Source organism: Crocodylus porosus, unplaced genomic scaffold, assembly GCF_001723895.1.
Source record: "Crocodylus porosus isolate Cpor-Errol unplaced genomic scaffold, CroPor_comp1, whole genome shotgun sequence".
Lineage (NCBI taxonomy): Eukaryota > Metazoa > Chordata > Crocodylia > Crocodylidae > Crocodylus > Crocodylus porosus.
In genome coordinates, this window is record NW_017728936.1 from 10,752,916 (window position 1) to 10,779,451 (window position 26,536).

The following is a 26,536-nucleotide window of genomic DNA, read 5'->3' on the forward strand; positions in this document are numbered from 1 at the left end:
ATGGGAATATTCTATACATGTACATCTCCCATGTATAGAAATCCCAAAGACATTTAAATTTCCATTTTATATTAATTATGGCAGTAGGAAAAATCCTATTTCCCTCCCCCCTGCCATTTTATACATACTTAGTTCCAAGCAGACAACACTTCTTTCAGTATTTATGGCAGAAAATTTGTATCAAGTTTCAGCTTGATGTTGATGTTTCTTAATTTATTTTAATCGAAACCCCTTTAAAATCAGGGGTCGTTTATACTGAGTGGGATGTGCTTAATGCAGGCATATTTCTCCCAGCAGAAGTGGTATAACTGCAGTGGACAGAAGGAAGTATGGCATTCACAGCGTATCGATGGCCATGAACCACTGATTGAGACTGTAAACTGCACAAGTATGCTGGATACTGTATAATGAAAGCATCTCCAAGGCATTATTAAGAAGCATATATGTGTATATATATCTGCATATGTATATATAATATTTATAAAAGAAAACTAATTTTCTGTGTAAAGCATGATAGCAGGATGACTATATTGCACTGTAATTTTTATTACTTTAAGGCCATAAACTGAGTAAATACGTATAGTAGGAAGATAGCGCTGTAATGAATCATTTCAGCCCATGCTGTTTCATTGCTCAGATAAGAATGGGGTAAAGAAGAATTCTGTACCCGCTTGAAACTGGGGATTGCACACAGGGGGCCACAGAACAGCTGTCCACGTTTGCCCATGCCCGGTCAGGAATTGATGGGTCTTCCTGAAGAGGTCCGTGCCTAGCAGTAACACTAAAGCATTGATGCAGTATTGAATCTTGAAGAACATGCAACTTGCTGGCACCGCTCTCTGCCATTTAGGTACCGAGCAGGCCTTATCTGGTTTAACTCGTTATGACATCTGGTCACTGGACGCACAGTGCCATTACAGATGGAGCCTTTTATGTAAGAACGAGGACAGCACAGGCAGTCAGCTGAACGGGGAAGTTTGCAGTCTTGTGGACGGAGCATGTGACTGAGGATCCAGAACTCCCGAGTTCTAATCCTCGCTCCGCCAGGCCGGACGATGTAGTCATGTGCAAGTCATTTTGTCTCCGTGTCCATTTGCACAATTGTAAAACAATGGTGCTAATACATACCAGGCCAGCAGTTAATAAGGTGTTACGAGGGGAAGCGTCTCTGTTCTTCTTGTGTGCCCAGGTGAGAGCCCCTCGTAGTTTAATTCGCCATGCGAAGCTCGTACGAAAGGGCTGGGAGACTTGTTTAGCACAAACCTGAAAAACCTAAAGGATTTTTTTGGCTTTTTCCTCTTAAAGCTCTGGGTCTTCTGCTCCTCTGAGTTGAGATGTGCATCTTAGGTTTGGACGTACAGAAAAGAAACGGAGCCTCGTGATTTCATTCTCTGTTAGAACAGAGAGACCCTTCCCTAAACTTATCGCTGAGACCATCTTTCTCTTCCCAAGCCACAAGTTGAAATGCTGTCAGCAGCCAGGAGTGCTTGTCCAGCTGATATTGCTGCCTGAAACATTATTCAGCAGTTTCTGGTAGCAGTGTTTCCTTTATCTCTCTGGTGACCTAATATTTTTTTCTTTTTTTTTTTCTTTTTTTTTTTTTTTTTGGTGACTTTTCTCCACTCCCTACTTGATTCTGCAGAAGGAGGTAGGAAATGACGGCGTCACTGTGGGAGGGAGAAAGACCAGCCGGGGAGCTTTACTAAACAAATTTGACCTTAAAATAATCTTTTAAAAGCTTGTGACCTTCTGTTTCTTTATAATATACTAAAATATCCCTGAAGGTTTGGAGTTGTTTTTTTTCTGGAGCAGGCTCTTTTCTTTCTCTGCTTTTACATTAATTATAACAAGGCTGGAGTGCCATGTCTCACTTTCCCTGCATTTGTTGGAAGCATATCTTGGAGGGTCAGAGTGAGCTTTGTCTGAGCTTGAACTCTGCATATGAAGGGTGCAGAGATGTTTATGGACAGAAAGACAGCTGTGTTTAAGATGCAGCGTTAATCAGTCATTTGAGCTCAATTAGATCTTAATAAAACTTGCAACTTACAGAACTGAAAAAATATTAGGGAGAAGTGTCTTTTCCCTATACTTGCTCACTAAGAGTTTTCCACTAGCCTAGGAGGTTTCCAGGGTATATAAAAGTTGGTTCTTCAGATCTTCCCTGTATATCACATAGAAACTAAAAAAAAAAAAAAAAGGGCATGAATCAGATCTTTTTGTGAATTGCCTATAAAACAGTGTTGGAAAGGTAACCCAGTACAATTAGCTTAAAGGTTTGTGAGACATGTTGCTGTTTTGGCATTACGTTACTTAAGACAAACAGGTTGAGCTGTGACAGTTACATAACTTCTTTGACCAAAATCCATAAATAAAACCATTAATCATCTCTCCCCGAGCGATTTATTGCAAATAAACGGAAGCAGTGTTTCCCACCTCCATTACATCATCTCCATGGGCTTGCACATAGAAGCAGCTGCTTTGACTTGCTATGTGACTTCAAAAAGAGAAGTTTGTGCCGGCTTGTTCTGCAAATGATGAATCTTGTTCCAGTGCCAGCATCATTACCCTTATTTGCGATGTTGCCTGGGAGAGGCTCCTGAAATTAGAGAAGAAATTTGCAGTTGGACCAGAATGACGATCCCTAAAATATGTGTAGCTTTCACAGAGAGAGAATTTGAAACTCTGCTCTGCTAGTAGGAGACTCAGAACTGCAACCTTTTTAATGTGCAGATGTATTATCCCTGGGCTTCGGGGGGCTGTACCACCCGTTGGTGGCAGTGCCCAGTAGAGAAGGGGAAGAGATTCCCCAGTGCAGTAGGTGGAGCTGGGTGGCCTAGGTGGGAAGGTTGGGAGTGGCTCCTATTGCTTTTTACCCCATTTTCTGCAAGTGAGAGAAGTTTGGTGCTTATGGCGTATGCAGCTTAATTGGAGGCGGGGGGTGATGTGGGACTCCTGTTGATAAGGGCTGAAGGGTTTCCTCTGCCTATGCTGCAGATTCACAGAAGTTTAGGGCTGGAAGGGATCTCGTGAGATCATCGGGTCCGGCCCCCCTGCTCTGGGCAGGAAAGACTGCTGTGGTCAAATAACCCTAGCAAGGTGCGTGTCCAGTCTCCTTTTGAAGAGCTGCAACATCCTTTAAAGAATGAAAGCTGCAGAAATGTTAAATGGTTTGAAAAACCTCATGTGAAAACGTGGGGACGGAAGTCAGTAGCACCCGAGAAGGAATTTCATCTTGCTTTAACTGCAGCCTCCAGGCAGTCTTCATTCTCACCACTTCTCACATGCAGATCCCAAATGTGGAGACAATGCCCATTTCCCAGGGTTTCCTAACAGCTATCCTTGACCTTTAGCTAAAGACCATTGTAAATGAGGTGCGGGCGGGGGCGGGTATGATTATTTATTTATTTTCATTTTGGGTTATTCCGTAAGTCATCTTTCACTGCACTTTGGTAAACGAGAAAACCATGAAATCCATTTTCTGAGCCTGCTGAAAAGTAGTCGTTCTCCCCTGCTGCTGCCGGGCTCCTTCAGTTTGACGCAAGCTTGTGATCAAGCTGAGCTGTCAGTCAGCAGCCCCAGGCTGTACTGTACCGTGCTCAAGGTGAACCCTGCTGCTGGGTTGTGAGTTTTCCTTGGAAGTCTTTATCTCGCTTAGGGAAAAGAGGCTTGCACTGAAGCAGTGACGTGTAGAAGGGCAAGTCCAGGCAGCAGGGCTTCTGGTGTTGGTTGTGCGCTAATGCGGTCCTGGACCTATGGCTAGGCAGAAACTAGAATATGATGGGCCTAAGGATACTTGTTGAAACAAGAAGGCAAGCTTTGTAGAGAGAGCAGAAATTGTAATGAGCAGTGGGATAACTAAACAGATCTCATCACAGTCCCCAAACTAACGTTTGCAAAGCACTTAACAAAACAAACCAAAACTGGAAAGCAACACATGTGCGCTAGGAGTTAAATGGACTTTTCTCTTTTTAAATAGTGGTATTAACAGTTCCTTTATCGTTGTATGTGCATTTTGCTGTCTTTCTCAAAAACTTATTAAATGGTCTTTCTAACCACTCAGTTGTTAACTTTGTTTCACAGTATGAAACAGGTTTTGTTTTTTCCTTTTTTGGTCTCCCAGCCTTAAAAAGTTTTGACCTGCTTAAAGAAATCAAAGCAGCTCAAAGTACCGACGCACAGCAGAACAGATGCAAACAGAGGGAAACCGCTGACAGTCCCTTGAAATTGCTAATGCATATGGCAGGCAACAGCTTTCTCTCATTTTTGTCAAACACACAATTTGAAATGATTAAGGTGCTTCGCATGAAAATAAAATGTCAAAGCTTGAGCATTAGCAGATCAGCACGCTCGCATGTATTTATGCCAGTTGGAGAAGCCGCCCTCCCACCTCTGATTCCATTCTTCATTGCAGCTTTTGGGAACAGCTGAGAAGTGCTTTCCCTCAGGTCCTGAGCAAGAACCAGAGCCCGGGTCTTCCCACCACCCTCCAAACCAGGAGAATGCCCTGAGCCCTGTGCTTCCCACTTCTCTTGCGTCTTTGTGGCACACAATGCAACTTTCAGCAGAAGAGGGGAAAGTACTGCCTGTTCTATAGCCAGAGGGTTAGGACATTTACCTAACTTTCAATTCGGAGATATTATGGCCATGGCAGTTGCAATTTGTGCCGAGCTTAAAGCTGTTAGTGTGGATCAAGCTCCCGTGGGGACTTTAGCAGAGTTTAGGAGCCACCTTACTGCCATTCCGGACCACAGGAGCGGTTTGGTGGGAGCTGGGTGCTCTAGCTGGGTTACTTCTGGGTAGGCTTAGAAGCTCGCGTTTCATGAATCGAGGGAACGTCTCGGTCCAAAACAAGAGCAGCAAGTGAATTGAGTTTCCTGGCCGCTGGAGCCGGGGCCGTTCTCATTTGTTTCCTTGGAACATGCTTGCTTACACTCTTCCCAGGCACCACGGATGTGCCTTGGGGCCAGCTTTGTGCTAGCCCATAGCGCTGTGCCTTGAAGGCTGAGGAGCTCTCCTGAGCTGCCCATTATTTCTCCCCGGTTTTAAATCCAACCTCGTATTGATGCAGTGTTTTTGGCATCTCTTGTTCATAGTAGTGACCCATGCTTGCATTTCTTGGGGCTGGGCTCCATCATCCCTTCTGTCTGAACCTTGTTTTTTTCTACCTCTGCATATTGAACTGAGGTGTAGGTACAAATTACCTGTAGGAACCTTTGTTTTAAGAAAAAGTTGGCAAGTTACTTGAGTGGGTGAAACTGGGGCAGGGGGGCTCGCAAGGGGGAAGTGAGATTTCAGACAGTTGCTTAATTTTTTTCCCCAATTTGTATAAGAGAGAAGGTTTTTTTTTAATTGGACCAACTGCATGATTGCAATAAAGTTAGACAACCTTTTGAATGCAGCGCACTCTTCCTTGAGTCTAACATCACTCTAACATTACCCATTTGTATTGGTGAATAAGACAACTTTTAAGGGTAATGTTGAAGATATTAAGGAAATGCATACCATTAATTTGCAGGGCAAGATAAACGAATAGAAAATTGTGAACCAGGAGGTTCTCTTCATGAAATTTTCAGCTGCACTGTGGTGATAAATGTCTCGTGGACATTAATGATCCGATTTTGGTTCTCTATGTATTTTGCATGTTTCCTGTGTCCATTAAAGCTTTCCATTGGGTTTTGTATCCAGAACTAATCAAGGTCATGCATACTTTCCATGGAACTGGTGGCCATGCTCTCACAGGTGCTGCAAATGTCTCCGCCTCACCTTGGTGCCTGGCTGGTTGGTCTGCTCCCAGTTTGACAACTCCTTCGTTAGGACTGCTTGCCATTCTCTAAATTACAGCCCCAGGTGGTTTCTTCCAGGTCTTCATATTTTGTCCTTGGGCTGTTTCCTTCTTTTCAGCTTTCATGGTGAAGTCTCCCTTGACTTACTGAGGGCCAAATTCAACACCCCTTACACAGACATACAGCCAGAATAATTCCACTAAGTTCAGGGAAATGTTTGTGGTTTTATGAGTGAAGTAATTGAGAACAGAGTTTGGCCTTGACTGTGTCTCCAGTTCTTGATGGTCCTTTGCCAGCTATGATCCTCTGATCCATGTCACACCGTAAACAAGCAGCTAAACTGTTATTGATGGCTTGTAAATTAGATTTGTCCTTTTTACAAATTCTTTTTTTTCTGAAATACTGCCAGAGGATAATGTTTGGCAGTGTTTGTTCTCTCTGTCTATTAAGCTCCCTCATGCAACCAGGAGGATGTAAAAGGTTTTCTTTGCTGCTAAATTTCCCCTCCAGCCATAACACAGGAACCGTAGCCAAATGCCAGCAGACTGTCTCCATCATCCTCAACATTTGGGAAATTGTATACGTTGTGTAGCAGCTAGCAAGGCGTCAGTTATTACCTCCTGATGAGGAGCAAAGTTTTCAGTGGAAATGATGGAAGGGGTTGCAGGTTAATACAGAAACCTAGCATGGGTTGAGAATACAAGCTAGGGCTTTTCATCATGTGGGCTCTAATTTATCCGAGCAGAGAACAGTCAAGTTTCTTCTAAGCCCACGGGAATCATTAATCATTGTGGATATAGTCATTCTTTACACCATAGTCACTCCCTGCTTAAGCTAGTCCTTTTGGGACTAGCTCTAGACTAGCCACTGAGCTCCTGGTAATGCTCTCTAGAGCAGGATTTTGCACCCACACATTCGGATCCAGGCTGCCATGGCTGGACTGCTATTATTGGAGCTGACTAACCAACACCACAGAGCTGTAAAGAGCTGTCAGCAGTTTGCAGGAGCGGGACTGACAGCTGTCTGTCACCAATTGGGAACTTAAAGCCATGCTGTGGCATGTACCTCCCTGCTCTTCTAGCCAGTAAGGGAGTTGCTGCTCTCTTGCTGCTTCCTTTGGAGTGGTTTGCATCCTGGGAGCTCACCGAGGACGCAATTCCTGTGTTGTTCCTTTGCCTGGCTTCTGTAGACTCCAAGTTGCAAACATCAAAGCAGCGCTCGCTGGTAAGACTTACTCCTTGTCTTCATGGGCTGTTCCACAGGTACAAATAGGAGGAGGAGTCTGAATTGCCTCATTTTTCCCATGGTAGCAAGGTGAGCTGGGATCTCACACCGTGTCCTGAATGATTATCTTGGCTGGGGGTTGGCAGAAGGGGTTCGGTCTTTCTGCCCGTTTGGGGGTCTTTTTTCCTTGTAGTTGGCATCAGTCAGTCCTTTAAAAAGGAGGAAGCAAAGCAAACGGTGGTCTTGCTCAAGCTTTGTCTGGCCCTGCAGGCTAATGGGCTGCACATGGAGTGGTGCTCCTCATGTCGCCTGCGTTTCCAGAGGCTTTGGAAATAAAATTTCTGAGCTAATGTGTTAATATGTGTGTTCCCTGAATGACATGTTGGCACTTTAAATGTCTCCCTGGGAATTAGTCAGAGAAGACAAGAACACAATAGTCTGAGAAAGTTAGATGTCTTATTTTAAAGTTGCTCTGCAGCAGGTCTGAGCATGAGAGTAAGCGTGTGTCTGACATGTTGCTGAAGTCGCAATCTGGTGTGATGCTGGCAAAGACGAAGCAGCGAGTTTTACTTGAAGCGTATTAACATTATACCAGGTATTATGCCAACCGTTAGCAGCCTGCTTGGGTACGAGTCATGATGGCAGCTGTCTGGAATGAAAGTGGAACGAGCACTCGCTGCGCATCCCAGTGTTAATCCCCAGTGCCTCTGGTTTTGTGCTATATTCAGAAAGTCTCTCCAGGGAATGGAAAACCTTTGAGGTGCCGCTACGGGCAAAATGAATTACTCTGGAAATGTGACAGTCAGGCAGTGAACCACAGTCCAGATAAAGTTAATATCCTTTTCTCCCCCTTCCTCTCTCTGAAGAAACTGCATTTAGACAAACAGCTAAGCTTCGAAATGTGTTGCAATAAGCAAATGCTTCACTGTGACAGCAAAGCAATGGACGTCCTATTGAGCTACTTGCTTCCCTCCGTGCCATTTGGATTTCATTCCTCTTACTATAACCTCAAGTGCTAATAACCCCGGTATGGTGCTAATAAACCCTGGGATGATTGTGCATCATAATGAAGGGGTCAGGGTTAGGAGATGGAAACACTGAATATTTTATATCGCCCATAAAAATGTTCACTCAAAGTAGACCTTTTTGGTGTAATACGTAAAAATTGCCTTTTGGAGTATACAGGCATATGGAAGATCACTTATTTTTTTGAGTAGCTAAGAGATGAGCATTATCTGTGAAAATTTAGAGAGAAGTCACGCTGTATTTGGTGGCTCAGAAAGCTTTTAAAATGTTTCTGAGAAATCAGTTCTGGTGTGAGACCTTGTATGTCGCCTCAGAGCTCATAGTAAGCATCGCCCTGTGTCAGGAAGCAGGGGTGCTCACGACAGGCAGCCTCAGAGCTCATCAGCGCTAAAGATTTATTTTTGGTCTGATTCTAGTCGTGTTGCTAAAAAACACCTTTTTTGTTTGTTTTTTTGTTTGTTTGTTTTTTCCAACTCAAACACTGTAGCATTTCTTGTTCATTGAGCCCTTCTAATTTCACCATTAACAACCGGTTATTACAGGTCTTCTTAGATTCCCATATGCATCTTTGTTTCACAGTTGCCTGTAACTACAATACCTGCCCTATTAGCGCATCTCTGACATGAATTGTTCGAATCCCAAGCTTGAGGAACAGGCCCGATTCTAAAATAGTCCTTATGAGGGTCCCTTTTATTGTTTTCCTTTGAAGAAAGAGGCAAAAGATTGAATTGGCAATGGAAGCTGACTGCTGCTTGGGACATGTAATGGCGAGCTTTCACTGCCACTGCCTATGCGGTGTCCATTCAGGGAGCAAAATAGGCCTCACTTTCTATCGATCTTTAGCACTGGAATGACTTTCATGCAATCATTAGTTATAAGAGCAAACTGCCCCTCATTTCAGTGGTACAGAGAACAGATTTAAGCCACTTCCGTTGCAGATATTTGGTCTCTGTTCCCTAGCAGGGCTCCATATGTTAAGACCCCTGGGAGAAGAGAGACTTGTGAGGAAGTATAAATGACTGCTTCAGGTGACTAAACATTGAAGCAAGGCTAGGGTGACACAAAACTGGGAGCTGTCCTCCCATTGTAGAGAGGTTTTCTGTTGTAACAAACAGTGAAACAGTCTTACAGCAGCAAAGGATGGAGGAGAGGTTTGGGCTATATGGGACGGTGGCTTTTTCTTCCTCTCCTGCTCTCCCGAGGAGGGGCTTGGGATGAATAATCATTGAATCAGGACTAAAATTCTTTTTTCTTTCCCAGCAGTATATGTTTGAGAGACACAGCTGAGTCTTCCTGACTAACTCCTGCTTTCTTTGCGCAGATTATCTTGCCAACCACGGCCGTTTGAGTGAATCGGAAGCCAGGCGCAAATTCTGGCAAATCCTCTCTGCGGTGGAGTATTGTCATAGCCGGAAGATAGTGCATCGTGACCTCAAGGCGGAGAATCTCCTGCTCGATAACAACATGAACATCAAAATAGCAGGTACCCAGCATGCCCTTGATACCCAGTCTAACCTTCCTGGTACGTGCGGCAATTCCTCGTCTGTTCCAGCAAACCAATTGCTGCTGCTCAAAAAGTCCCCTGAAAGTCGGATATGGCAAGTCAGAGTCGAGCAGGATGGTTAATCGGTTTGCAGTGCAGGGTTGGCAATGAGCATTTAACTAAAAATGATTCCAAGTTTAGCTCCTTTCCTGTTACCAAGTAAACAGAAATAATTTGCCGAGTTGTCATTTTTGTGGTGTCGTGACATTTCAGTAATGCTGCCAGATGTTCAGGTTCAAGCCGAATTAATCAAATAACTTCTTTCAACATCAAAAAGGCTCAAGATGAGAACTTATTGATTTCTTTTAGAATGCTTGATTTCATTTTAATGATAAATTTAGATGCAGCAGATGTTGTTTGCAGTGAAATCATTTTTGCTGCTTGTCACCTCATTACCATTCCAGGAACCCTTCCATACTGATTTAGGCCTGAGAGAGTAGCATAGAGAATGGCTGGATGATACCCAGACTTGGAGAGCCATTGGACTTTTGTCATGGGTAGTAGTATGGGACCAGGGAAGGAGCCGGTTTGCAATGACGTGCATGTGCCGGTTCTGACAAGGAAGTGCAAATAGACTCTCAGATGGCAGAGAATGCCACCGAGATAAACTCTTCTGGTATAAATCATGATTGCATCCCTTTATTGTTGGGCTTCCTACCTGGCTTTCCAGCAATGAACTGAAAGGCATTGCTGTGATACCAGAGGTAAGATGAAAATGCATTTTGACTTCCAGTGTTTTCGAGAAGGGTGAAGCTGCAGCTAAGGGTTTTTACAGGTGATCCACAGCAGGTTTGAATTGGAAGTGGGTTCCTTTTGCTTTGATATGTAAAGAGGGCATCTTGATGGGAAACAGAAAGGGTCAGTGGTATTCTGTTTGTTTCCATATGAAAGAGTGAACTATTAACTTCCCAAGCACTATAAAAGCCTGAAAGCTGAAGAATGCGGAAGGAAAGTGGTTTTTAACCCAACTGCATTTTATTTTTTTGATTTAATTGCTTGTTTAACTTCAGTGATGGGCTAATTAGCATTTTGGGTGAAGGAGCCCCTTTATTAAAGATTCCAGCCCCTCCTCCTTTAATTCAGGCGTTGACACTCCCAGTAAGATCCTGCAGCAAAGACCAGACTTGACATCCCTGCTATTTCAAGGGTAAAAACACAGCCAGGAAAATCCCCTAAAATCTCTCAAGCCTCCTTTATCCCAAAAATGGAAAAAGGAACCAGCTCCTTTTCTAATGCATTGCACTTTTTTAAGGAGGGAGCACTGCATAAAGAACTCTATTCAGAACAGGAGACAGGGGGAAAGATCCTTCAGAGCAATGGTTCGCAGGTTTGTTAGATTCAAGGCACCCCTCAGAAAATGCCAGCTCTGAGTTTTTGCTCATTTTTTGACTGCGGAAAAATAATAGAGCAATTCTTATGTTGCAAAGAACTCGGGAACCACAACAGGTCAGAACATTTTGATGCTATAGATTCCTGTTTGAAATCTCTGGATTTATCTTGTGCACCATGTTTGCACACCTAACATTGTATTGCACCCCTGTCACCCTTGAGAGGATCTCAAGGCATGGCCGGGTACCACAGCCCCTGGTTGAGTGCTCTTGTCTGAGGTTTCTTATGGTATAGGCTGCTGGATCCGAGCCGGGGAATGTTCAGCAAGGCTTGTCATCTCACCTTCTGTATGGATCACTTCTCCAGCTCCTGGATCTTTCGTTCCTTCATTGTGATCTCTGCTTGCTTTTCATTGAAACGTTCCTGGGGGTTTTTTTTCCTTTGTAGACTGAAAATATGCAGAGCAGTTGGGTAACAGGCAAACAGAAAGGAAGGGAAAGCGGCGTGTTTTAATTTCAGGTAGATGGTGGTTACAGAGCCTGTTCCATGCTGGAAGGACATCAAACTAGTGGACGTAGTGGGTGACATTTTTGGGACAAGAAATGGTGTGAAGAACAAATGCTGTGAACCCTGGGAGCAAAGTGACAATGAATCATCTTATCCAGTACGCCTCAGGGCAAGACCCCTGGCTTCTGCAGCATTATAGTGCATCCGCCTGGAAAGTCTGCAGCAGCTGCAGATAAATTATACAAATGTAATGTGATATAAAAACTAATAGCAGAGCCCTCACATTAGCCCTTGTGTCATTTGCTTTGAAATCAAGCGCTGTTTATTTTATGCTGCTCCTAAATGTTCAAGTGTCTGTATATTGCGGGGTTTTGTAGTGAGGACATATAGTTCTTGAAGCGGTCCAGGGGCAAAGGAAGATTTTGCAGTAATGCTGCGGGAAAGGTGCAGTTTTGATCCGGGGCACAATATGGACTTTTGATCAACTGGAAAGTGAGGCAAGCAGTTTGGGGTTATGAGAGAGGCCCGTTAGCTGGATGTCGCAATTAATTGTCCAGCGTGAAACAGTTAACTGTGTAGAGAATCAGTTTGGCTCGTTTCTCCATAAAAATTAATGGAGCAGCTGACAAGATTCTCTGAGAGCAGTCGGTGATGAGCCCCCAAACGGATGCTCGGTATTTTAGGCTGTTCTTTCTCTCCGTTTTTTGCTCCAGCATTCACCCAGCTGAATCCCTGCTAGCGGAGGTGGGAGATGGGTTGTTTCTGACACTTTGAACTGGACTGGTCACGACCATTGGGTTTACGCAGTTGGGTCACGTTTTGAAAGGTTTTGTTTGCAGACCTAAAAGCTCAGGTTTTGTGACTGTGACTTGTGATTCCTTTTAGAGGAAAAGTTATTTTGGAGCATGCCTGTTGGCAGGTCCTGCCACTTGGAACTGCAGAAACCTAGGCCCTGCTTCTTACCAGCGACTGAACCGGGTTATGGGAGGATCTCGGCCTGCTCTTCCTTTGATCTTCCCCCCCCCTCTCCCATTCAGCCATCCATCACCACCCTGCCATCTCTTTCTGTCCCTCTTCATTTTCCTTTCTTCATGGCAGCTTTCTGTACTATCACTTGCCACGTTCGGCCAGGGATTTTTTTTCAGATTCCCTTCTCGGGGGGCCTCGACTGCCTTGAAGCTGTGCTGCATTCACAGAAGGTCTCCCTTTCATGAATGTCCCTAGCACGGCAGGGAGCCCGGTTCCCCGCTTCCCTGTGCATTCCAGTGCAAACACAACAAAGGTTCACAAAAGTACTGTTTCAAAGGCGTCCCGGGAGACCTGTTAGCCAAAGAAAGGTTAGTAACACGAGCTGTTCTGTCGCAGGGAATTTCAAAGTGCACGTTCTCCAGGATTCAGAAATAAATCAAAAGCAAGGCTAAGTGGTAAAGTTCGAGCTAATTTCATTATCTCTCCACTTCTGTAGCGATATTACTGTTCTGTGCAAACATTAGTTGCTGCGCTGGCCTCTGTATAAGTAGCCATGCTGGCTACAAGCTCCGTTCTCCACGCGAACGCATAGGCTATGATTCTTGCTTGCAGCTTGGTCAGACCCAGGAGGGTCCCTTTGTCCAGCTTGGGTGATAACTCATCAAATGACAGTCACAGCTTCCAGAAACAGTGCAGTGATTGGTGCCCAAGCAGCTGTTTCACTTTCTGCAGCCATGGGTGGTAGGGTTTATCTGATGCTTTACCTATCGCTGTCTGGTTATCTGGTAGCACAAAGGTCCTTGTCCCCATCTTCCTTTCCTGGTAGTTGACCTGGCTTCTGATGGATGCAGCCGGCAGTGGTGTTCATTCACCAAGTTGTGGACGAGCAAAGGTAGCCAGGCTCCCACCTCCAGTTATTAGATCTGCTCCTTCATAAACATGTTTCTTTATAAACAGCGATTAACGAGCGTGCAGGGAAGTTCTGCAGTGTTGGTGCAAAACAGAATCCAGGTGAGATCCAAACTGAAAAGTCAGTGTCAGGCCTTCCCTCTGCTGATCGCTTCAGCCGCCTGTCAAATCCAAACAGGCTTTCCGTTCTGCCGCGGAGGAGGCAGCGAAGCAGGTACCCCCGCCGTGCATCACGCCCAGCTTCCTAATGTTGCTGGCTGGTGAGCCTGCTTCTGTCTCCGAGGGCTTTTATTCTGAAGCTTTTACTTTTTTAGAAGCAGACTGCTTCTCAGTCAAGTGCAGAAATATGCATAAAATCGAAGCTTTTACTACTTTAATAGCAGACTGGTTCTCAGTCAAGTGCAGGAATATGCATAAAATTGCCTTATGCATTTCAGCTCACTAGTGAACAAACTTGGATCCAAAGGAATTGTTCCTGAGAGCACGTGCTGAAGGACTTGTGAGATTATCACCTTTGCTACTTAGGCAGAGCACGGTGAGAGTTGATCTAGGGTATTTTTTTTGTAACGGGGGGGTCTATCTTTAAAGCAATTAAAGTGTAATTTTTAAGCAGAACAGAGTTCCCAAGGCAATTTTAGTAGGCTGTTATCCTCCAGAAATTGTTTTGAAAGCACATGCGTCCACCCACAAATTGTATCCTAAACACAACATCTCATGGTGACTACATACGTTTTCTGTCTGAGGAGGATGGGGCTAAAGACTATTTTGATCTGCAGACTCCTTCAGATTTTATGCTGCATTATTTTTAGCATTAACAAGACAAATCCCGGTGGCTCTTTTCAGAAGCTGTTGCCTGAGAAAATGAGCTGTATTTTGTTTTGTTTGTTATAGTAGTTGGTTTCTGATGGATCTGCGGAGTTCAGATCGGGCTTCACCAAAGGAAATCTTTGTTTCTCAAGAAGCCTGTGAACAAGAAGCACAGCTGTGAACTAGGCGTGATATCGCCGGAAGGTTTGTGTGTGCTTCCAGCCCAGCACAGCTCGGATGCGGAGATGTTATAGGTGGCATTTACAGGACTCACACCGGCTCGACTGCAGCCCTATTGTGTTCGAACCAGAGCAGGTAGGAGCGGCTGCTATTTTGAAGCAGGGCGCATTGCCGGCTCGTCTTGCTGGTGGACAGTAAAATATGCATTGACGTCAGAACTGGCTGATCAGCATTCAGTTCATGAAGTGGGTCAGGTTTGTTTCTGCCACACTCATACCTTTCCTTTATCAGTCCCTCTCTCCTCACAATTATCTCCCTCACTCATATTACCATAATAACAAAAGATCCGTGTGTCTCCACCAAGCCAGGTAGGTTGAATCTAGTTGGTAATTTTAGAAAAGTGGATTAACTTAACCCTGAAGCCATTTGCTCTTCTGCAAGAGGAATTTTTTTTAAAGGTACAAATTAGAGACCACCTCATTGTTGGGTGCATGGCATACATTACAGTGGTTCTCTCACTCCTGGGAAATAGCTTCCATTTCTCAGCTTGAGAACTGGCTTGAAACCTCGATTTAAAAAAAAAAAAGAAAAGAGAAAAGGAAAGAGAATCTTTTAAATTATGTAATTGCAAAATTACCTCGTGGAGATTCACAATTTTTTTGAAAGGGGTAAAAAGGTAGAGAAACAAAATGCTGAGAACCCTCCAGCCAATATTTGTAGACTGCAAAAACTACAGTTTGTTCAACCAGACACAGGACCACAAATGATCTTATTTTTAAAGTGCAGATGCTCCCATGAAGATAGCAGCCCTCAGATAGCAAGTCCAGGTGCAGATCTTCAAAATATTTAGACTGGGACATACCCTATAAAGACTAGGACATGCTTTGCTCTGTAGTGTTAGTGTTCTTCAAATCTGATTGATAGATCTGGAACTAGAAATGATGAATAAAGGTTCTAATACGTTAAAAGGAGCTCCTTTTATCCGGGTGAAGTTTGGTTAGAAGGGAACAACAATTTCAAAACAAGAACATAGACGTTAGGGTTGGGGGGGGGGTCTAATTTGTGTTGACAACTAACTCTTTGTAACAAAGCAAACTAATCAAAATAAAAATAAAACCAAAAAACAGCAAAGCAGGCCAGTTAAGCACCTCAAATACAGGAACACATGCTGCACCCCATCCAAGTGTTGATCTTTTTATTCCAAGTACATTTTTAACAGTGATATTGTGAGCCCTTAAAAAAACTTGTTTTACACAAGTGGAAGAAGCAAGTATGGGAAAATTAAGGAAGCAAAGGAGCAACATTTCATTAGTCATAGAGCCTAACGACTGATGTTGAACTCTCTGCATGGGTAATCATTTTGTCCAACAATGGGATGTAATTGGATTAGTAAAGATTGGTGCAATTTGCTGGCATATGTATCCCTAAGTATCTGAGACTCATGGTACGTGAAAATGTCCAATTTTGAATTAATAGGTTTCTGGCTTTGGCCGTTATCTTTATTGCCAAGGCATGTCGTTTTTCAACCTTTCCTTTACATCCAGAAAGATGTCAGTGCTCCTCTTAGAAAAGAGAAGCAACCAAATTGTAGGATAATGGATAAAACACAGAAAGAAGTAAGAGTTTGGACATTTATGGGGCAAATGCTCCAGACACCAGCCACAAAACGTATGAAATGGAAACCAACTGGTAGGTGGAGAAGAAGGCAAACCTTAAGAACAACCTTAAGGAGGGAGGCCAGAACAGTTGGTAGCAACATGCTGGAGCAAGTGGAAGTAGGAGCAAAGGGCAGGGGGAGGAGGTGGCGGAGACTGGCTTCTGCTCTCCCTGCCCCTGTGGGAGCTGGAAGGATGCAACACCGCCAGCCTGGTCTTCTCTGTTGTGGAAGAGGGTGTCTGCTGCTGCTTCATGCGGTCGAAGGGCATCCGTCTGTGTCGAGCCAGGACAAACGTTCTGTCGGTGTCACTGGCCACCTCTGCAAGGGTCAGGCTCTCCAGGTTTAGCCTCTGCTTGTTCTTGGGGTGCATCTTAAGCGAGCTCATCAACTCTTTGGCTACAAAGCAGAAATATTTTTAGAGATTGTAAAGATGGAGACAAAAAATGTCTGTTTTCAGTCTTTTTAATACCTGCCCGATCACACTTCTTTCTTCATTTGTTCAGATTTATGTAATAGTAATAAAACCTTCTTCCTTCCTCCAGCGGTTTCTGCATGTTCACACTTACAAAATGTGTCAGTGGCGCAGCTTAGCCACGACTCTGAATGTGCAAAATCCACCTTACAGAGCCCCAGTAACAGGAGAGAGAATTTCATTTGAACGGCCTGTGTCTTTACATGGCTCTGCCCTTATCAAAAAAACATGGAGGTGCTGAGTGATGTGTTGGCACTGCATATAAGTGTGCTGCGTGGGGAACAAGGTTATTGTTATATAATGCTAATTTACATTTTTCAGCACTAATGTCTGGAGGCCTTTGGCACCAGAGAGGTCAAAATTATGTGATTATGACAATGTACCCTGATAACGATCCAGAGTTGGAAGAGGGAATATATCGGAGTATAGTGAAACAGTAGCTGTTCAAAATGTGCCATTTTCAGGGACTGAGACAGCACCAGGCGCGTTCCCAAAATGGCAAGCTGAATATCCATGTCTTATTTATTCTGCAGCGTCTAGTCACTCAAACTCTGCCTCTCTGCAAACGTACTCGTGAGGTGGTGGTGGGACCTGAGCAGGGCCACAATTCTCGGCAACAACCTGGTATCTTTTCGCTGCGTTTAAACATAGCTGGTGGGGGCGGGGGGAGTCTTAACCGATCTAACATTTTCAAGGTAACTGTGGGGCAAGTTCAGACTTAATGGCACCTGCACAGATGGCAACATGCTTGTGAGGGAAGAAATTGCCTCGTGTCTCCTGAAGTATTGTCAAGGTTGCTAAGCCAGTAATGTGCGAAGAAAAATTGTGTCGACATGAATTAAAAATTTCACAACGCAAGCCTGGCTGTGATAGGAACAAGGTAGGCGATAAAAAGGGAGTGAGGGATTTGGGAGGGTTGTTTTTTGTTTGTTTGTTTTTCATTTTAAGGGATTTTCTTCGCCATTTGATCATGACTTGTGTTGGATGTAGGGGACAGAGGAAAGGGCACGACACCGTGAGGGTGACCGTGTGCTTTCCACTCTGCGACAGGACCTGAGCTGGTCTTGACTCTGTGTCGGTTCGGATGATGAGGATGGACCACAGGAGCAGGGTGCCTTGTCTGGCCAGCTTGCCTGGCTTCCTCCATGTTTCCTGAGCACAATATTGTCCCGGATCCCGAGGGTGTGCTCTGCTCCGACCCTTTTACAGTGTCTCTGAAGGTTTCCCTTCTTTGTGATCACGCTGAGCCTCCGGTGCGCTTGAGGGGAGCCTCATGACTGCTCCTCTGAGATGCGGCATCTGGCTTCAGCACCTCCTGTTTTCCAGCATGACCTTTTCCTGCCCGTTTAAATGAGCTTGAGCCCCTGGTACAAACATCCCCTCCAGCAGATGTTCTTCGTAACATGGGACAGCCTTTCTGAAGAAAACATGACTCATTAGCTGACCGGGACAGTTTTTCTGGTCATGGGGCTGGTGCAGTAAAGGGAAGCCTAAGTGCACATCTCTCCTCTACGGTGCCAGCTTCTCCTTGTTGGATGATGTGGGCCTCTCTGCTCTGGTGTAGGAGGAAAACTACCTCCTGGTAGCAAACCTGCCTAGCCCTACTTGGCCTTCCCAGGCTAAATCACCCCATCCTCTGAGACAGAAGGACTCTCGTCCCCTTGGAGCACCTCAGTCCTTGTCCCAGTCCCAGTGCTCCTATGGGTGCTGCCCTCCCAGTTCAGAGTGGGGAGGGCTTGTGATCAGACAGTTCGTCCACATTTAACGAGCCCCCCTTCCCTCTTGGACAGCAGTCGGTATTCTCCAGAGTGTCTTCAAGACATTCACACCTTGCCGGTCCTTGATAGCCGATTTGTACCAGCCCAGATGTCTCTGTGACTTAGTCAGTACACTGTTTATTCCTTCTTCTCTAGAAAGAAATAAACCCTTTCATACTAAGTGGGCTGTGGTACAAAAGTAAATGGAGCAGCCAAGTCACACGCACAATTTATATCCCAAAATGTCCGGCAGTAATTTCCCTAGTCCTGCACAGATAGCTGTCCCTTTGAATATCCTGTGCTAGTCACAGAGATGACTGACGGAAAGAAAAACTAAAACCCTCCCATAGTTGCAGAGTTTATGGACTGCAAGGACCATTATGTGACCCAGGAATTGCTGCCCTGAGCCCAGTCACGTTGTGTTGGCTCTAGACTAACTTTTCAGAAAGCTGTCTTATTTTGATTCGGGGATGTCGAGTGAGGGAGACTCCCCGGTGCTAATCTCTAGCTTTACAAGATGTTCCTTTTCATTTATAACCCAGGCAGTTCATGCTGCGAACTGCAGGTCGCAGTTCCCACTTCACTTGCATCCGACCCTTTTGCAGTCTCCTCAAGGACCTAACTCCATTTAGGTCTCAAGACTCCAGCCATCTTGTAGTGAAATCCTTCCACTCCCTTCCCCTGGGTTTCAGATCCCTATAATTCACTGAGATCATGTTAGGAGCTCGGACACCACTTCTGTACCGGCAGCTCTGGTCTCTGAGGAGTGCCGTCAGTCTCATGCAGCGAGTGTGCAGGAGTTGGTAGTACTCCTAAAGTAGTATACCTAAAGCAGAGTAGTACTCATCTAAATGCAAGCTTTTAAGAAACAACTATACCAGCAAAGAGCAAGGGCCCTGTCTCCTTGGGCCTTCTGAAGAACGGCGAATGAGTCTGCTGCTTCCTTGGCCAGTGGAGCATTGCAGAGACTTCACGTTTTTGAAGGAGAATTGGTATGTTACTACAGAAATCGTTGTATTCATATTATTTGTATTATTACTGAATATGTGTTGGGGCTTTCCAGAATGAAGACATCCTCTTCTGAAAAGCTAGTGATCTGAAGAGCTGAGCAATGTCACAAAAGGAACAAAGCATCTGGGGATGCATATCTTTCTCCCCCCTCAAATAAAAATTGCTAACCCTCAATTATTGCTTGGACTTATCCAGTGTTAAGTGGGTAACTGTTTGGAGGCATATTATAGGGAGTGGGTCTGAAAGAATGAAGTGTGGACTGAGCTTAATGAAAGGAGAGCATCCCAGTGACGGGGACAGTAGGGTACAGTGCACACAGACAACTCGTTCACGAACACCACCTGTTCGTGGATCTGCCTTTTATCCGACTGCATCTGGCTGTCGGAGGATATATGTTGAATACCATAAGTTAGGAATGGGGGAAGCTTGAAAGCTGTGCCGGGGTGGCTCTGTTTTTCGGTTATCATTAACACAAGCCACCACATGGACACCTCCTAGGGCTGAAATATTTTTTCTAACATGTTAAGCGCGTGGTGTTAAAGATCAGAGCCTTTGCAGGTGTTTTTCACAGAGGAATAATCCTCCCTGAGACTTTCCTGTCTTTTAAAAATATAGCTGGTGCTGCAATAATTATCATGTCAGGACTGTGCCTCATCTTGCCTGCTTAGGGAAATTTCACACCTACGTAATGACTTCCTGGCGGCTGTGACATGGGGTTGCTAGGTCTCCAGCCACAGACTGAAGAGCGGGGACGTTCTGCAAAGCTATATCTGCACTGCAAAGTTAACCGAGCAGTTGTTCACACGGTTCGGGCCACCCTGGAGGTGGGAACCAGGCCCTGGGTCTTCAGTGTTTTTTCTCCACATGCCGATGAGGACCTGGGGGCACGTCCTCTGACTCCAAGTGCTAAAACATTCGAGGAGACTTTCCCAGTCCGCTGTGTCGGGAGCATCTTGGGGACTTGTGGGGGTGGCTCTGGAGGACTGTCAGCACGGAAAGATTTAGCATGTGCAAGGCGGCAGGGTTCAATCCTGAGTAACAGCAAGGCCCATCTCTAGCCTGCACCCCTATGAGGTGAGCTGACCTAACCTTCAGGTCCCAAGGTCAGAGTTTGGTTTAGGCGTGGTGCTATTTCAGGGAGGTGGAAAGGTCACGTGGAGACGCTGCTGCTGAAGATTCGTTCCTGTATCTAGCTTCCCACGAGCCAGCCTCAAAGGCCCTGCCAGCCATAGTTGGTCTTATCATGACAGCACGTTGAGACATCCCTATAATGTCTCTCTCTCTCTCTCTTTGCCGGCTGGCTGGGTTATGTAAAAGAAGGCAGTTTGTCAGGTGCATGGAACTGATAAATGCAAGGGGACTGTTGGACCGTATTGTCACAGCTGAGCAAAGGCCCATGTTTTTAAAAGGAAGCAGGAGTTGGGTAGTTCCCCTTTGGTTGTCGTGTTTTGGAGTCATCACTGCAGCATTCCCAGAGCATATTGCGTGGATCGAATCGGGGCGGGGGACAGAGAGGTCACGCCACTCTTAATGAAACTCTGCGTACGTGTGAGGGAGGCGGAGCAGAGCGCCTGTTCGTATTGCTGGGTGCTGTGCTTGGGAACGTCCCCACAAGGGGTCGGGGCAGACCCTTGCTGGCTGTGCTGGCTGCTTGAGATGCTCTGCCACTGACTGAATGTGTGACCTCGGGCGAGTCAGTTCGCCTCCTTGTCCCAGTCTCCTCTCCTGTAAAATAGGGGTAATACTTAACATCATAACAAGTGCCATACTAAATGCTCTGAGGTCTGTGGAAGGAAGACACGGCTATAGCAGGTGCAGTCATCTTAAAGGTCACGTGTCAATGGGTGATGTCAGTTTAGAGGTTCGCGTCGTGTCTCTGTGTCCGGAGCCCACAGGGTTAGCAGGAGCATTGGAAAAGAGTGGGGAGAAGCAAGGAAGGAATGACGTGGATGGTGTTTCTGCAGTGCGACTGACCTACCAGCTCCACTTGTCTGTCTGAACCCAGATGGGCCGCGGAACGGGGCCCTGTTAGAAAGTCAGCTTGTGGGATGAGTCCCCATTGAATAGCCTCCTTATTGGGTTGGGTATTGACTGAAAGTTTACATTGCCTCAAACCATGTGTTTTCTACTGCAAAGGTTTCCGTGCTGTGGCCTGTAGGCTTAACTGGCAGCATGACACTGCCTCCCCTTTGTTCCTAGCTAGCACATTTCATTAAAGACAGCTAAAACTGCCCTGAATATTTTCCTGCTATTACTTCTCACATAAGCAGTTGCTATAGATTCCATGCTGGTGCTTTGCAGTTGGAAATGAGAGGGGAGCCAGTCTCACTACTAGGATGTAGTTCATGCTGGGAAAAGGCTTGAGACCACCTGCGTCTTTAAAGGATCCTGCTGAAGTTCTCCGTGACGGACCAGTGAAGACTTCACTCCATCAGCACCCGGCTCTGGTGTGTTTAATTAAAGAGAACACCACAGATTAACACAGCACAGCCTAACAAGGCAGTGAAAAACAAGAACTTGTAGCCTTTTGTTAAGGAGGGTCGCCCACCATGAGTCTAAATGGTTAATAAAGCATGATTCCAGCTCTGGGTATGTGGCACTCCAGAGCCAGGACAGGTTAGCTTTACCTAGCCCATTGGTTCCTTTTTGTTGAGGGTTAGATTGTATATTCCTTTAATTGAAATAACCCAGTGTCGCTTTGATTGCAACTTTGAGGCTCTTTCCTTTTGTAGCACAGGTCATGTGCGGCAAGGTCTGAGTCCTTTGCAGCTGTAATACAGGGTGCACAAATAGAGCAAAATGAAGCAGTATCAGTGGTGCCTGCACAATGTCTACTAATCACAGTGTTTATCAGCACAACTATCTGCTGATCAGTGCCACATGGTATTCACATGCCTATGAGGTATTCAGTGGTTGATAGGGCTAAATCAGCAGCCTGATTACTGTATAGCAACACTCTTGACTTTCACAAGATCCCCCAAGTCACACCAGGGAACAGGGAAATGTTAGGAGCTCAGCTAGTTAGGAGAGTAAAGCATTACCATCTGAAAAAAATCACAAGCTGCAAGCTTACACAGGACAACTTTGTTATTCTGTAGAAAAGCTGGCAGGTCCCCACTTAGAGAAGCAGCTAACCCAGAGTTAGGCTGATGCTGAGCACAAACGATATTCAGGTGAAGATGCACGTTACACTGGGACCATGCGAACTGTGGACTATGAAGCAGTGTTAAAGCTAGAACGTGCTGTGAGCAGTCACGTGTGAAGGGTAATACCGTTTCTTGCCTGCACTGCTCTGACTTGCCCCAGGAAGGTTGGTGTGCAGGGGTGTAGCTGGGAGCCAGGATGTCTGGGCTCCATCTCTGCATGGGGAGGCAAAAGTAATTGAGGTTAAGTGAACTTTTCCGTGGCATTTGCCCAGTTCCAGGTGAAAGGCACAGCCCCCTCGGAGGAAAACTGGGGACTGGTTCTGGATTGGCAGGGGTTGTTGGAGGGCTCCCTGCAGCACAGCCATCACCCCCCGCCCCAGGACAGAAATGCGGAGGCTTGCAGAGGGAAGGCACTGCCATGCCTCTGCCTCCCAGCTCCATTCCTGCCACTGCATCCCCACTTCCTGGCACTGGCAAGGCCCTGCCTGCGCAGTAATTTTCAAGGGGGGTGGGAAATTCATCCACAGAGCAGGAGTAGGGGGAGGGAGGGTGCTAGAGGACTGCAAATTGCTTGTTTTACCTCTGTGGAGCAGACTGAAGTTACCCTAATGCAAGCTGGGTAGCACAGGCCAAAGTTAACCCTCACCTGAAGTTGTAGGACCTAAAGATGCTCAGAAAGCATGTAGCAGGAGTTAGAGCTTCAGTGTGCAGATGCTCAAGTTTTAAGTGTCCTTACTATGATCTAAGTATAATGTGTAACTTCACCTTCCCTCTGCAAAGCACAGGAGTTTGTGGGTCATAGACTGCATGGCCTGTAATGCAGCCTGACCCAGGAAATAAATACAGCTAATTAGTTTGAAAAAGTTAAAGCTGGAGCTTGAAGGGTTTGACGTGAAGAATACATCTGGTTCCACCCAGGCACCTCTTTCATTTCAGTGAGTGTTTTCTTCTGCCTGTCTGAGTATGAGCAGTGTTTTTTGCCTTTAGGGAATAAGCAAGACTGTCTGCGATCTACAGAAGTTATGGCCCTGTTAGGGAGGCTAAACAGTTCAGACCCTCCACGCACCTCGGGGAGACATCCTGGCCCCACTGAAGGCAAAGGCAAAACAGTGGAGCAGCAAACAATGAGCAGATGCATTGATATAAACACAGTGCTGCAACCTGTATTAATTAAAAATGTATTAATATCTAATTAACAGCACTGCGTGGATCAGCACTGAGTAGGTTTGTGGAACTGAGAGTGTTCAGAAGCAAAATCTGAATGTGTTCGGGCAGGGGCAGATGTTGAGGAGAAAGCCCAGGTGTATATAAGAATTGCAAATGGAAGAGAGCAAGAACGGTGGCAGGAAAGCAGAGGAACTGAGCAGTAGAGCAGAGCAGAGCAATGCAGAAGTTTAAGGGTGCAGCGGGGAACCAGGTGTGGAAGGGAAGAGAGCCACAGCAGAACCCAGAGTTGGCAGCCCCCCCTCCCCCCCCATGGTTTGGTAGCTTTGCTTTGTGTGTCTCCTGAGAACAGGTGCACTTTATCCCTGCAGCCCTGCCTTGGGTGTCAGTGAGTAATCCAGATGAGGATCCGGATGTCCCCGATGATACCGGTATAGATAAGCTGATGGCACGCAACTGCTCTGCTAAGCTCTATTGCCAAAGCAACGTTCTAGGGACATCCTCAAAGTCCAGATTGGCATCAGAGCCTGAAAGCAATACCGATGCCTTAGGGACTGCCCAGGATGTTTCTGTGCTTCCTGTTAGACTAGGGGTTATGTGCTGCTGAGAAAGATCAGAGAGAGAAATGCCAGTGTTTTTGCCCATCCATTTACTTCCAGTGCCTACCAGGGATTTGAGGAAGTCCGTTAAGCCTGTGTCCTTGGCGAGCCTTAGAGCAGGACTTGTGTGTCCTACCTATTGCTGTGTGTACTCAGGCGGGCACTTTCCCTCTCAACGCCTGTTTTTCCCCTCGGCTGGACGGTGAGCCCTTGGAAGCGGGGACTGCCATGTACTCTGTGCATGCTCAGTGTCTGGCTCAAGGGGCCCCTGTAATAAAAATGATATTCTAGTCAGTCTTCCTGCTTGTTAGAGGTGCTTCTCAGTTTGTTTTCCATTACTTTACTATCACATTCCTCCTTTTTTTAAAACGCCATGTGCTGAAGGGGGGCAGCAGGAGATGATGTAGAACCTGGAATCGTTTTTAGAACTGTAATGATTATATTTGAATCCTTTCCTCACCCGTTGCAGAGCTCCCTTTAGTACCAGCGGGTCCTAGGCAGATCGGCTTCTTTCCTAGGGCAGTGCATTTCCCAGGCTTGCTGCTTTTGGCAGTTCCTTCTCCCCACCCCCAACATTGATGCCATCACTATCAGTATTTGTCATGTACCCAGGGTGTGCCTGGGGCTTAATGAGAGCCTGGGGAAAATCCAGGAAATCACAGGGTCAGCCCTGAGTCTCCATAGGTGAGCTCCCAGGGAGTACATCCAGGGAGCATGCAAAGACTGCAACTCCGTCGTGTTGTTAGAGGTTGTTTTTACAAATCCGAATGTGCTCAAATAGTAGAAGTTGTATTTCCAGAGTGGCTGGGAGGAGGTTTCATCAGGGGGTTGTCCGTGTTGCAGTAGCTGTAAGGTTTAGCATCTTACACACATTGAGATGAACAGTAAGCATATCTGGCAGGAGCTGCAGTGAGAGCATTTCAAATAGAGCCTTCTATGAAAGAAAGTCAACCTTCAGAGTCTGGGCAAATCAGCACCAGGGCATTGATGGATGGTGGTTTAAAATGTGCCAGAGTTAAAAGCAACCTCTGATTGATATACATTTGTTTCCCTACAGATTTTGGGTTTGGAAACTTCTATAAAAGCGGGGAGCCTCTGACCACCTGGTGTGGAAGCCCACCCTATGCAGCCCCTGAGGTCTTCGAAGGGCAGCAGTACGAGGGACCCCAGCTGGATATCTGGGTATCTTGATTTAGTTACTTTTTCACAAGGTTAAAATCGCCTTTTAGACCCTGCTAACATCAAAGTCAGTCCTCAATTTCTTTTCGGCCACAGACGGTCTGATCTTCTGTAGATTTATTTCTCTAAACAAAGCCACAAAATAACCAGGTGGCACTACGGTTTTGAAGCCCGAAACCTTGCTTTGTAAAGTCACTTTGAGTTCTAGGTAAGCCCTGGGGTCACACTGCAGATACACACAAAGTCACTGCAGGAGAGAACGTAGTTACCTAGATAGCTGCCCCCGTCTCTCTTCTTGGCCTGAGCAGTGATTCGTTCTCCCCTAAGAGTTTGAATCCAGTTAAGGATTTAAATTCTTGACAGGGCTGCAGGAACAGTCTGAGTCAGTAGCATGAGGGGAAGAGAATGAGCCATGTGCCTTGTGCAGGGGAGCTGCAGCAGATGCATGCTCTTGATCAATGGTTGCCTTTCCCTGCATGCTGCTTGCATAGAAGAGGACAGAGAAAACAGCTCAAATCTCTTGAAGTAAAATAGTCATTATCACGATGCACCAAAGAGGTCCTTGCATTCTTCATGGCCCTGTCAAACCTAATGCTTTTCACTCTTCATTTGTTTCTCGTTGTTTTTTTGGTGTCCTGGTACTTTATGATGATGGTCCTGAGGCAGCCAGAGAAATGGTGCCATTTGGCAGGCTCTGTTTTGGCACCGGGATTGCAGTGCTGTATTTATTGGAGAGACACAGACTGATATCAGTCAGTGCTCAGTTCGCAGGCAAGGCAATGCAGAGAAGTTCACCTTGCAGCTGTTCAGCTAAAACGGGTCCCCTTTGTTTTAACCAAAAGATGCTGTCCCCAGCCATGCTCTTGTAGAAGGACTGACTAAAGGTTGCAACCCTGCTGGACCCATTAGCCTGTGACTCAAATGTGAACCTGTTTACATGCTCCTTAGTCATGCTCAAGGGTAAGAAGAACAGGGGCCCTGTTTGAATATGAGAAGTGAATTGCAGAACTTGGTAAATATTTTGCTAAACTTTCTTTAAGATCCCCAAACAGGAACAGAATCCCCTTGCAAACGATGAAAACCAGAAGCACGTTTGCTTTCTAAGACAAAACCTCGGAAAAGCAGTTTTCTCTCCCCCGCCCACCACCCCTCTCATAGTTTCATAGTAGCTAGAGTCGGAAGGGACCTAGGTAGATCATCTAGCCCGACCCCCTGCCTTGGCAGGAAAGAGCACCGGGGTCAGATGACCCCGGCAAGGTGCTCATCTAACTTCC

The 26,536-nt window shown here is 45.8% G+C and overlaps 1 protein-coding gene across 1 annotated transcript in view; it reads left to right on the forward strand.

Annotated features, from left to right (window-relative positions):
• Window positions 1-26,536, forward strand: part of SIK2 (salt inducible kinase 2) — a gene marked incomplete at its 5' end in the record, with an annotated part of 89,884 nt that overhangs the window by 37,485 nt on the left and 25,863 nt on the right. The window contains 2 exons of the mRNA XM_019546913.1: window positions 9,355-9,516; window positions 25,141-25,265. Coding sequence (XP_019402458.1) covers window positions 9,355-9,516; window positions 25,141-25,265 — 287 coding nt within the window. The remainder of the gene's footprint in view (window positions 1-9,354; window positions 9,517-25,140; window positions 25,266-26,536) is intronic.